This window comes from Chenopodium album, chromosome 21, assembly GCF_948465745.1.
Source record: "Chenopodium album chromosome 21, dcCheAlbu1.1, whole genome shotgun sequence".
Lineage (NCBI taxonomy): Eukaryota > Viridiplantae > Streptophyta > Magnoliopsida > Caryophyllales > Amaranthaceae > Chenopodium > Chenopodium album.
Genome location: NC_137854.1, coordinates 6,617,808 through 6,631,284, shown reverse-complemented (window position 1 = coordinate 6,631,284; position 13,477 = coordinate 6,617,808). Strand labels below are relative to the sequence as shown.

Sequence of the window (13,477 nt, the reverse complement as noted above, 5' to 3'; positions counted from 1 at the left end):
ACTAATTACATACTAAAATGAATTACAAAAAAATCAATTTATACACAATCTATTTATTTTGGACAAAATGATAGCATATTAGCATTGAGTGTTTTTTTTTTCTTTGACACAAAATGATATCATATTAACAACGAATGTTTGAGTTTCTCAAGTTTATAGACCTTAGAGTAATTTACATTTTTTTTTGTATTGTATTTTTTTTTTCTAGTTTTATATATATGGGTAATGGGTGTAGGTACGAGGTGAGACGGGGTGGTTAGGGTTTACATCCCCGTCCCATCCTCACCATTTACTCATCCTCGCCCTTGGGCGGGGAATTGGGGATTGGGCGGTTTTCCTATTAACTGACATAGTGACATTCTTAGTCATTAATCGATATGATGATATGAATTAGATCAAAGAACTAGAAGAAACTAATATGTGAACTTTTATCATACTAAGCAGGTTGCATGATCGTATGCAGAATATCATTTGAAAGTCTATTAGCTTGAATTGTTTATTATTCAACCTTGTGATTCCACCGGTTATGACGATATAGTTTTTTTTTTGACAGAGATAATAACGAAATACAGAAAACAAAGACTACCAACAAACTACGTTACGCAAAAACACCAATGAGACACTTGCGAGCAAACTTTATTCGAGCCAAGTTGGAGTGTGCACCTATGCATAGCATAATACAAGTAAACATGAGACAAACTCGAGAAAAAAAAAAGAAGAAAGTGATTATTACTTCTAATTTTGAGTCTAAAACAATCGACCGAAGTAACTAGGTAGCTAAGCATGTTATTTTGTGCCTTTTTCTAGATAATAATTTTTCCTTTTTTTTTCCAAATATTTCTGATAAAATAGGCTACGGTTTTAATATGTCTTTCCTACATTCTCCGTAACAAAGGCAAAGAATTTTACACTAAAAAACATATAAAAAAAATTATACTATTTCTTTTTTTTTTTTGAGGGGAAAAAAAAAATTAGACTAAAAAATCTTCTATATATATACTAAAATAACAACCGCTGTTGTCATCATTGTCTACGTGTCACTTTTTTATTTAATTTTTTCCCTCTAAAATGTAAGGATGATGTCATACATATATATATATATATATATATATATATATATATATATATATATATATATATATATATATATATATATTTAAGCTACCCTATTCATCATAGCTTTGAAAATATATTTCATTTGAATTTTTAAATTTTAAATTTTAGGTTATCTACACATAATATGCTATTTTGTTATTTACGAGTTTTTAACAATTGTTAATTATATAATTTAATTGAAATTTCTTAATCAAATATGAAAATTATGCACTTTCGAGAATTGTATATTCATATTTGATTAGAAAAATTAGTTAGGAAAAATGAGGAAGTTATATTCTTTCAATACGTATTAAAAGTCTATAATTCAATTCTTATTTTAAAATCGTGCATTGCACGGGGTTAATCAGGTTAGATGATGAAATTTCTCTCCAAAACAAATTGAGAAATCAAAGAAAAAACACCCTAAAAAAACACAGAATAACAGGGGTAAATTTGGCAAAAACAATTTCTCAACTCCCGCACCCTTGCAATTGTATTGTTGCCCTCTTCTTCTTCAAACACAAATTATTTGTTCGTCCCCTTTTCTTCTTCTTTCTCTCTCCTCCCCTGCATCCAATTTACTGCACTTCACCCTAAAGCTGCTAATTTATTTTCATTTTTTTCATCCTAAACGAATGAAAAGGATGATTCTTCCTTTTAATTCACGCAATTTTACCTAATTTATCCAATTTTGTCCTCTTCAATTTAGTTTAATTTCTGGGCTTTGGCTGTATTTTTCCTGGTGAGTTGTTTTCTTTATCCCCTGCTTCTACATTTTTGTTTCGTTTTCATATCTTTATTTTAATTGAAATTTGATTTCTTTCTCGTTTTTTTTCACCTCCTTGTTTGAATTTTCATGGGGTTTATTTATTTAATTTAATTTTCTAACTCTCGTAAGTTATTTTCATTCGAGTTTTAGGGTTTTCTTGCTAAAGTTTGCATCTTTTGTCTGTTTTCATTATTGATAACTCTGTGTGAATTGTTTTGTCTGGTGCCTCATCAATCAAGAACGAATGGATTTTTTTATTTTTTATTTTTTATAACTTTTATATTCAAGTTGGATAATTAATGAGTGGATGTAAAAAAATAAAAAATTGTTATTAAATCATTGAGATTATCCTGTGAATTTCTTTTTGTAATTTATTTTGTGGGTGTTTGTAAGAGATTCACAAACCTACACATATGAGAGAGTAAGCTGAACAGCTGAAAGAGTTGGCAGTTTTAACTTTTGGGCTGACCTAAACAATTTAGGAATTTCCTTCTTTTCCCTTAGTTTGTACCAGCTAGAATTTTAAATTGTTAGTCAAATAATAATTAATGATTCCCTCCTGTTCCTGATCAGCAGTTAAATTCGTACTGTTAGCTAAGCCTTGGTTTGGATCAATTTAATATCCGGATTGTAGCGATTTTTAAATTTCGCAGGTGTAGTGGTTATCTACCATTGATACTTAGGAGTAGTGTTCAGAATCAAGTAAAATGTTTATTATGAATGAATTAGGTTTTACTGTTAATACTTGGCTATTGAATTATGCTCATACAATGGAAATTCTGCCACTTGGTATGGAGTAGTCATGTTGAAGTTTGCAGATGTTAAGCTGTTTAAGTGGCCATTACTGGTTATCTCTTTGTTCCTTGAGAAGTAATGTTGTGGGCCTACTTTACCTACACCTTTATTTTGCTTGTGAAATCTGGAATGTATTATTAACTCATTTAAGTCAAGTATCGGTTACTAATTACTACAAGTACTATGCTTGAGACTGGTGACTTCTGTTCACGTTGGTGGAATGTGATTCCACTACGTGTGATTCCGTTGTGTATAAAATGTCAAAAGGGAGATTAAATGGAAAGTAGCAATTACGTTGCACCAAAAGTTGTGGACTTTGGCTGTAACATGGCTTTGATAGTATGGTTTGCTACTATATAAAGCTGCCTGTATAACTGTATAAGATACTCAGAAGATGAGTAAACTTGTAATGTTCAATATGGCTATCTATATTTTGTGCTGAATATCATGTTGAAAATATGGATTGAAACAAAATCAATCAATGTGAGATTACATGAAGGGGACGTGGGACCATGTTCCTAGAAGACAGATTTATAAGAATTTAAAAAGCTTGAATACTTTAATAATGCTGGAAGAAAGTTTTTCTGGATGTTGGCAGTGTTTCTTATGAACATTTTATATGTACTTGTTGTGAATCTGTGATTAACTCTAGCTCATTGCTTTTTTTTTTTTTTTTTTTTTTTTTTTTTTTTTTTTTATGTTGAAGGTTTTCTCGAATAAGGGTCCACCAGGAAGGGCAGGAACTGATCGGCCTTTTGCGTAGTCGTGGTGGACTTGCTCAATAAAGAGAGAGAAAATGGGCAGCACATTCAACCCTCAGATTTTAGTAGAGAAATTGACAAAGCTCAATAATTCTCAACAGAGCATAGAGAGTATCCTATTTGCCTTTAATTATTAATTTATATGTTGTTCTCCATCTCTTTCTTGTGTGTGTGTGTGTGTGTGTTTAGCTGTTTATCTTAAAGCTGTCTAATAATTCTTTTTTTTTTTGTTTGTTTACTCAATCTTCTATCCTAAATTCCAGTTTACTACATGCTCATGTTAATCCATATTCAGTGTATGTTGGGTTTTGTCATTTAAAGATCTGTTTATAGAAAGTATGTAGAATCGTGTTATATCAATATATCATCGTAGGGATAATGTTATGGATTCCTATCGTTTCATTTTCTTAAATAACCATTGTGGACTCATATCTAATCATTCATATAATTGGATTTGTTTACTTTACTCAACTTTTGCTGTGAAGAGTTGTCTACTTGTATATTCTACAGCCAATGTCATTTTACTGTACTGTACATTCCAGTTTTCTACACTGTCAACTGTCAAGTTTTGTTTATCTGTTTTATTTCTATTACTCAGTGTAAAGATTGTGAGAGATGTAAGTGAATCCGATCGTACTCCTTTAATTGTATCTGTTGCTCAAGGCCACATTTTACCCCCCCCCCCCTTTTCTTTAAATCGGTTTTAACAAATTAATCATCAATTAATTATATGGCATATTATGTTGGTCACTGTTTTCAGTTTCTTCCACTTGTCAAATGTCACCCTTGACATCATATAGCTCTATCTCATTGGTGTATTTTTCACATGAATAAAGCAAAATTAGTGGTTGAAACCTGGGACCGACAATTTCACAGCTCTCCACGTGAGCAAAGGTTGGCCTTTTTGTATCTTGCGAATGATATCTTGCAGAATAGTCGGAGAAAGGGTGCTGAGTTCGTAGCTGAATTTTGGAGAGTCCTTCCTGAAGCACTTCGTGATGTTATACGCAATGGGGATGAGTTTGCAAAAAATGCAGCTCGTAGACTGGTGAGTCTCTTTTGTATTGAGTGGCAGCTACTATCTAACGTTTGATCTCCTCAGTAATTTCTGTTATCAATTTACTACTTGGCCCCATCTATCACTGTTCTTCAGATGCATATTTACGTCATATGTTTTTGAAGCATGGAAATGCTCAATGGCATTTTTGGTGCATATTGAATTTCTAGATAGGTGCTTTGAGGCCCAGAAACTAAAAGAATTAGAGAAATAATAGGAAGAAGCATCAAATTTTTATCTGATATTTTTTAAAATAACTATTTGCTGAACCCTACCAAATATAAATCTAGCTATCGTTGATAGAGAATTGGATTGATATCTGGTGTTGTGAGATTGACGCTTCAAATATAAGTAGAGCACCTATAGCATGTCATATTATGTATGCTGAATTCCTTCAAGTTAGAACTAGATTGTGTACATGCAAATGTACGGGTTACGTATATGATTTGAAATAGAAATATTATTTCCTTTGATTCTATGCCATGACTTTTAAACATGTGTTTATTCCAGTAACTTAATGAATCCTACCTTTTGGTCTGGCTTATATTATCTTTACAGATTAGTATATGGGATGAAAGGAAAGTTTTCGGCTCAAGAGGGCACATCTTGAAGGAAGAGTTCATTGGCAGGCAACCAGAAAACAATGTTAATAAAAGTGGGAAGCAACCCAGCTTCAAATTTGTAAGGAATCTTACTAGCTGATTAGCTGATCTGTTCTGTTTCTTCTTCATGATAACTTGATAACTAACACAAGTTTCATCACTTGATTATGGACAGAGACAATCGATTGGAAACATGTTAGATAAAATAGTTTCAGAATTTGAAACGATTTATGGGGGTCAATTGGATGAAGATGCCTTACTGAGTAGATGTACAAATACCATTAGCTGTTTGGAGAAACTTATAAAGGATATTGGCAGCGGGATTAAATCAGGTAAATTTCTTAGTTCTTTTTGGAATGTCCTCATCAAATTTCAACTTCATTATAGTTCATCCTATGAATGTAATTTGTTGGTAGATTCACTTTTGTGTATTTTTTAGGTTCAATCTTCTTTTGTAGAATGTGATGTCATATGACTTTTCTTGAATTGTTTATACTACTATAAAAAAGAGTAGAGGGCTAATATTGAAATTTTGGAGCATTAAATTTCATTTACGTAAACAATGTAGCCTAAGATTAAGGATGTTAATTGAACTTTACCCCATATGTGAGTGTGCAACTAGCCTGTTCCCTTGACCACCTAAAACCTGTAGTAAATAACAATTGTTTGGCTGTTATTTCTTGGATCTTGCTTTTGTTTATCAAATGTGTTATGTTGTCTAGTTATCCTTTATGTGGTATGCTAGGACTAGGGTTGATATGATTCTAGATCCAAAACTCCGAAAGTATGAATCTTGACCCAAATATTAAAAGTAACTAGAAGACAATACGATTAATCACTCCTATAAGAATGAATTGGCTTTTGAATCCCTTCAAACACTCTTGAATAATGTCAATTAATAATACTAATTATAAAAGGTTTGTGTGTCACTCTTCAAACACATAAAAATCCCAAAAACTAATTTACAACGTTTCTTTTATATTGGTTATTAAACTAACATAAACATTCTATTCAAAAAAATTAGATAAAAATAAAACGTTAATAAATATAAAACCTTAACATAACTCCTAATATGCATGTAAAGCCTATATATCTACAATAATGAGCTCACAATATAACAACACTAATTGACGTGATTATTTTTTGTCCACACCAAGGGTAGTGCTCTAGGTACTTTAAATTTATGGGGACCCTTGTACTTATCTTATTTGAACTGATTAATATCTTATTTTATTTGAGCTAATTATATAAGGTTAGTCCTTGTCAAAACTTCTCAACCCTTATCTTATTTTATCAAAACATATGAACTCTTATCTTTTTTAAACTTATTAGCCCTTATATTATCTTAGGGGGCATTTGGCTCACATAGCGGTGTGGGTTTGGAAACAGGAATGATAGGTAGTATGGGGTTTAAACTTGATTCTTAATATTTGGTGTTTAGTTTTAGTTTGGGAATGAATATCTTCTTTTTTATTTGATGCCTTCCCCCTTGGATTTATAAACCCATACCTTGCAGGTTTGAGGTATGAGTTTAGAAATTAGATTTATCTTAAACAAACATCAAGTATGGGATTTACTCATTCCAACCTTATACCTAAAACCTATGAACTTAACAACCCTTTTTAAAACTTATTAGCCCTTGTTAGACCTAAGTTAAGAACCTAGAATCATGTGTGGAGTTTGTTGGAATAAGCGGTGGTCTTATATAGGAAGATGTGAAGTGATTTGTTTCCTTCCATGGTTATTTGATGATGGAGTGCTTAATAGTCCAGGAGATTTGGTGTGAATGCTGAAATCATGGTGGAATACATGTGTAAACCATAAACGTTTGGTTATACAATGCTTTCCTGCAAGTACAAGGCATGCCGAGTGAAAACTTAGCTCCTTGCTTTAGCAGTGTTTTCTTTCAATTATACATGAAGTTTTGTGCAATAGCTCTAAAAGATTTGAAATGTGCTTCTCTTGGTACCTTGTTGGGGTTTAATGGTCTATAATCTTTTCATATCTTTGACAACAAGATGTTTTTTGAAACTTGCCTTACTGTCATCTGAAGTCATAATAGTTTTTCTCTGTTGCAAAGTATTGGTAATATTCAATTCGATTCTTTTGAAGGACACCCTTAGGGGAGCTGGATTAGAGTATAGGACACTCATATGACAATTACGGAGTAATAAACAATATTAGTAGCTCCAAGCCTCCAGTTGAATTAATTTTCCAATTTAGGGGAGCTGGATTAGAGTATAAGACACTCATATGACAATTATGGAGTAACATACAATATTAGTAGCTCCAAGCCTCCAATTGAATTAATTTTTCCAATTTTATTCATTTTAACATGGGAACGTATGATACAATTAGTTAATGTTGGTTAATCATTTTGAAAATCATGTTACATACCACTACAACCATTCATATAATCTTATCAAATTACTGGCAATCAGAGCACTGTGTCGTTACCTCACTTATGGGATTAAGGCTTTGATTGATTGATTGAGAGCACTGTGTCGTTACCTCACTTATGGGATTAAGGTTTTGATTGATTGATTGAGAGCACTGTGTCATTGCAATCAATATCAGCAACTATTAGAGCTGAAATTTCATATTAATCAAGTAACAAACTACCTCCACTATCCAACACAGTTTAAATACAAATACCATTCCACCTACAATCATTTTTAGTAGTGGCGATGATTTTGCCAACATATATTTCTTCATAGATGCAATTATGGTCATGGACTCATGGTAGTAGTGAACATCAGGGGCGGACCCACGTGAGGACAAGTGGGGACAAATGTCCCCCCACTTTCAAAAAAAAAAATCAGAGAAAATAAAAAAAAAAAAAAAAAAAAAAAAAAAAAAAAAAAAAAAGTAAAACAGCAAGAAATCAGAATTTCATGAGTCATCACGTGGGCTAAGAGCCTAAGAAAGAAGAAACAAAAAAATTTCAGAAAAAAAGGGAGGAAAGAGAAAATTGAAAATTGAAAAACTTAAGAGAGAGAAAGTAGATCTTGCACTAGTGCACCACCGAGGCACCGCCGCACCGAGCCACCGACCACCGCACCGTCGCTGCCACCGCGCCAGACCAGCCTGCCGCTCCGGCATCCCACACAGCCGGACGCCCGCCGCCCGGACAGGCGGACAGCAGGACAACTCCTCCACAAGTTAGTTTTTTTTTTTTTTTCCTAATTTTTGATTATTAAAAAATTAAAGAATTAGTTTATGAATTATGAGTAATTGTGTTTATGTAATCATGTTTTTGAATTAATTTGTGATTTAGTTTATTTGTTATTAGTTTGTGAATTGAATTGTGAATTTGTGATTTTGTGAATTATGTGGTGAAAAATGGTGAATGAAAGATTGAAATTTTGAAAGTAGACAAGTCACAAGTAGTTTGTGAATTTAATTAATATGTAAATTAGTTTGTAACTTTGTGTATTGAATTAGTTTGTGATTTGGTTTTTTAGATTTTGGATGCTTGTTGTTAAAAAAATGATTATTGAATATTAAAGCTTAATTTTTAAATGAATTAGGATATGTCAAGTTCTTCAAGCAAGTCTAGGACAATGGGAAAACAAGCGGATCTTCGTCAAATGTTGTTTAAAAAATTGAAATCACAAGATAATTCTTGTTCTTCACCCATACAAAGTGAGATACCTTCTAATCATAATATGCAAAATGAAACCATTAGTATTGAACCAATTGATGTGAATGATGTGGATGAACCAATTGATGTGAACGATGTGGATGAAGAATTTGATGTGGATATAAAACAGGTTGATGTTAGTTGAATTATCGAAATTGTCCCCCCATTGTCAAATTTCTAGGTCCGCCACTGGTGAACATTGGGATATTCTGGGGGTTTTGGGATTTTTGATTTATTTATTTATTTATTATTATTTTTTTTAAAAAAAATTTTGTTCAAAACTTTCAAAACAAGGAAATTTTTGTAGGACCTACCACTATCGAGTCAGCTGATGACAATTTTCGGCCTCACGGTTGTTGAAATTAATAGAGAATAGGGATGGTAGGAATTTGGTTGTTGTGAGCCATGTGAGGTCTGCAGGTCAATCAAAGCAAGGAAACTTCACAAAGTTAGGTTAGCAAGGGTTATGGAGATTTAGCTATTGGGGCAGATCGATGGGTAGTTTGAGGATTAGGGAGAATGGAGAAGCAAAAGATGATAGAGAAGAGAGATAATAAGAAGTTATTTGGGGAATATTTTTATTGCAAAAGATGTCAAGAAACCTAGCAACTGATTCTTCAGTCAGGAGCAAAATTTTGAAATAATTTTTGAAGTGTACATAGGATTTGTTTTTACAATAAAGTAGTTACAACTGATTTTTTATACTTCGTATATACATTCCATCTGTCTAAAAGTACTTACCAACCTGGACTTTCTTAGCTGTCTAAACTAGCAAGTATGATTAAAATTTTAATGGATTTGTAGTTTTGTACAAAACAAATCCATACGAGTGGTAAAATACTTTTCAATGTATTATAGTGTTACAAACTATGTTTTTCTGGTTTCAAAAAAAAAAAAAAAAAAAAAAAAAAATTCTTTTTAAAATTTCCTTTATTGTTTTCATCAGTATATCCAACTTTTTGGGATGGAGGGAGTAAATACTTAATGGCTGCTTGGCAATGAGGATTGAAAGGACTGTTGTCTGTGGTGTGTACTGTCATTACCAATTTCTGTCTGCTATTATCAATCAGGTTTTCTGTCATCATACCCCCTCCCTCCCTCTCTTTTTTACACCTTTTTCCTATTAGATTTTCTTTCATGCTTCTTAGGCTCCTAGCTGGTTGATCTTTTAAGACAAACGTTTCCTTTGCCAACCTGATTCCTTAAACATTTAAGTGTGCAAGTGAATTTGAATATGTTCTCTAGGTCTCACCATAATTCCAAAATTAAATAATTGTATGGAGAATGGAATGTGTTTGAAGTAGCTTGGTACACGGATTATATACTTCTTAAGGGATTTTTATTTAAGGGTTGTAGTCTTGTAGGGATTAGGGAAGGGTGAGGGTTGAAATTGACCCGACTTTCTTTCAAATGCAATTTATAGACTTATGGCATAAGGCTATATGCAAGGGGAAAAAGGCTGTACAATATGGTGCAAATTGCATATCGTCTTTTCTTCAGAGTAGTATAAGAATAAGATCTTTATGAATGCTTATTGATATGGATATCTAAGGGATTAGGTCTTTTATGAATAACATGTACCATCTATGCATCAGTTTGTTATTTTGGAACTTGTTCCAGCAAAATTATTTGTCTGGATTCTTGTCAGTTAGTGTTTACAGGGACTCGTTTAGTCGTTCCTACACAATTTTTTTTATCCAAAACCCCATTTCACTTGCTTGTCTTGGTGCTAGTTTCTGCCAAAATTCTTGGCATGATTCTTGGCAATTGAGACTTGCACGTGAGTCGGAGAACATGTAGTTAATTAGCTGTTAATGTTTAAGGGACTCAGTCGGTCGTTCCTACACATTGTTTGATTCGAAACCCCAAGTTTATGCGTTTCAGACGTGTCTTGTCTTTCAACCTAGTCTTGCGATGGTACTTCTTTGTTAAACCTTCTTGGCTAATCCTATATGGCATATGGATGGGACCAACATTTGTTTTGTAAATGCTGAGTACCTGAGTGTCATCATGTATCGTTACTTGTGTCAGTTGAACACTCGAGTGTCATCATGTATCGTTAATCGACTGTGGTAAAATTAGCAAGTTGGAAACAATTTTTTTGCCATAATCTTGTGTAGTATTTTATCTAAAGAAACAAAACTATACGGAGCTGTATTTTCAAGAAAAGCATTTTGTTCAACCTTCTCTTTGAGAGAATGTAACATCACGCATAGCATATCGGCATATGCCCTCCTCTTTATTACAAATGTTTTCCTCTGTTTTTGGATGATGATTTGTATGCATGTTTGTTGTTGGTCTTGAGCTATATTTTCTTTTTAACACCTTGTTAAACAGGTAATTTCAGCGGAGCTGAATTGCAAGGGCAGAATGCTGCCTTAAGGGAATGCATTGAGCAGCTGACAACACTTGAAGCTTCAAGGGCGAGTCTTGTATCACATTTGAGAGATGCTCTTCAAGAGCAGGTAAATTATTTGCAGAGTATTCTTTAACTGTGATTTTCTATTGTCGCCTTTTTATTCTTAAATTTTTAATTGAAGAAACTTTCTTGTAACTTAGTGTGATTCTGATTAAAGTATTTAACCACCTCGAGATACTTAAAATGACCCAAAATTCTCCAAGTGACTGTTTAGCCAAGGCAAAATGGCTATTATATTCTTTATGGTGGCTGGAAGTAAAGTTCTTAAAAATGTTTTTTATAAGGCAATTTCTTGAACTTTATTTGTGTAAAGTGGTTTCCCAAGAAAATAACAGATTTAACAGACATTTTTTTCTAATTTTATTCTCAGTCTGAGATTCTGCGCCTGTGGTGGTTTGAGGCGTTGGTCTTGTGGCTATATCAGTTTTGTGGATACGTTTTCTCCTTGTAAATGCACTGAGTGATGTTTTGACATGTTTGCAGGAAATAAAACTGGATCAAGTGCGTAGTCAGCTCCAAGTAAGTTAAACTTCATCATATCAATGTTCACTGATATAAGATGGTAAATTATAGTTCTAGCCATATTCAGTATCTTGGTACTGCCTTTAATTTCTCTTTCCATGTAATGATTGTCACTAGTTTTACTCGTACTACTCACATGTTAAAAAGATAATTTTAGGCTTACGCATCCATCCCATAAGAGAATAGGGGGAAAACACTTGTATACTTATTCACCTCTTGACTGCATATTATTTTGTGTTGTTTCTTTGTCCCTGCAATTAGTGGCTATGTAGATGGTTTTGCAAACTTTAGGATGCTTACACGTAGCAGAAATGTAGTACATTTTGGAACTACCTAGTATAATCTCTTTCTTCCTGTGCTGACTGTTCTGCACTTCTGGCATCTCCAGGCTGCTCAATTGCAATCGGATCAAGCTGTTAATGTTAGTCGACAGTTTGTGACCTCTGACAGTAACATGACAATGGAGGAACCGGGTATGAAAGATGTTCATGCTTCCTCTGCACCACCTGGCTTTACTTCTGGGGACAGGCAACCAAATCCTGTTGTATACACCAGACAAATCCCTTTGCCTGATAAGTCTGTTACGTCTGCTGAGGATGATACCCGTAAATCTGCAGCTGCCGCAGTGGCAGCTAAGCTTACTGCTTCTACTGCTTCAGCTGAGATGCTCAGTCACGTCCTCACTTCGTTGGTGTCAGGTGTTGCTTTTGGCAACTCCACAGATTCCTGTAGTGATCCCCAACATTCCGATAAGAGACCCAAACTTGAGAATGAAGCAACTTCCTACACACCAGCACCCCCTCCGCCGCTGCCCCCTCAAAATCAGCAACCACCACCGCCGTTGCCACCCTTCCCCCATCCTGAATCCCTGCAACAGTCAACAGCTGGTGAGAAGCCACCCCCACCATCCTCTTCCCCTCCACCTCTCCCCCCTTTGCCACCGATGCCATTATATCCAATGCAGCCTCAGTTTATTCAGACTGCTGGATCAATGTCTAATGTGGCTTACAGCTACGGGGCAACCCCGCAGCCACCCCCTATGTCTGGATACCCTTCTGTTGGGGCCCCAGTCACAGGTATGTCTCCTTATGCAGCTCCTCAGAGTAACCCGTATCAACCTTATCCAGGATCTGAAAGCGGGTTCTATAGTCCTTCGTCATCTGTGCCTATGGCTCCAATTTCACGTCAACAGACTTTGTAGTTTTCATAATTTGAGTTGGTTGAATTTAGGGTGGTGGAAGATTTGAATAGATTTGTTCCTTTGTAGAAACCGTTTGTGCGATTTGTATCATTTGAGGTTATACAATGCATAGTTAGAATTTGCACATAGCAGCGCCCTAAACTACTTGTAACTTGTAGGCTTTTACAAATTAAAATTACTGATTTGGAGAGTTTAACAATGATGCTTTGATTGTATGTTGTTCCCATTTGGTTATTTTACCATCATTGATATGTAGTTAGGTTAACTAATGGTCATTTCTTGTTGAAACAAAGGATTTATGGCCCGTTTGATAGCTGGTCTTAAACAATCATAATGATTAGAAATCTACAAGTAATTTTTTGAAAGGAAACTTGTCAATGTCCATCTTTAAGAATCTCTCTTTCTACCAACACATAACAATATACAGTAACATTTTGTGTTTGTTCATTGACGTGTTGGCCAATAGCTAGATGGATATATAAAAAACATAACCTTGTGCTAATTGGGTTTAAAAAAACGGGAAATATGTGGGTATAAAAAAAGTACTAGTGACATTAAGATCTAGATTTAGGTTGAAGTTTTAATCATCAAACTAGTATTCCTCAAATTTTTA

General features: G+C 34.0%; 1 protein-coding gene across 1 annotated transcript; it reads left to right on the top strand.

Moving 5' to 3' along the window:
- The first annotated feature begins 1,582 nt into the window (after positions 1-1,582).
- LOC145600126 (uncharacterized) lies at positions 1,583-13,129 on the top strand. The gene is made up of 8 exons (XM_081656015.1): positions 1,583-1,837; positions 3,366-3,531; positions 4,221-4,468; positions 5,036-5,158; positions 5,255-5,411; positions 11,060-11,187; positions 11,625-11,660; positions 12,052-13,129. The coding sequence occupies exons 2-8, from the start codon at positions 3,456-3,458 to the stop codon at positions 12,862-12,864; spliced, it is 1,581 nt and encodes a 526-aa protein (XP_081512141.1). The 5' UTR covers positions 1,583-1,837; positions 3,366-3,455; the 3' UTR covers positions 12,865-13,129.
- The last annotated feature ends 348 nt before the right edge of the window (positions 13,130-13,477 follow it).

Coding starts and splice junctions, on each gene's coding strand:
- LOC145600126 (XM_081656015.1), top strand. CDS start 3,456: ATGGGCAGCACATTCAACCCTCAGATTTTAGTAGAGAAATTGACAAAG. Junction 5,159..5,254: donor AGCAACCCAGCTTCAAATTT/GTAAGGAATCTT, acceptor GATTATGGACAG/AGACAATCGATTGGAAACAT. Junction 11,661..12,051: donor AAGTGCGTAGTCAGCTCCAA/GTAAGTTAAACT, acceptor TGGCATCTCCAG/GCTGCTCAATTGCAATCGGA.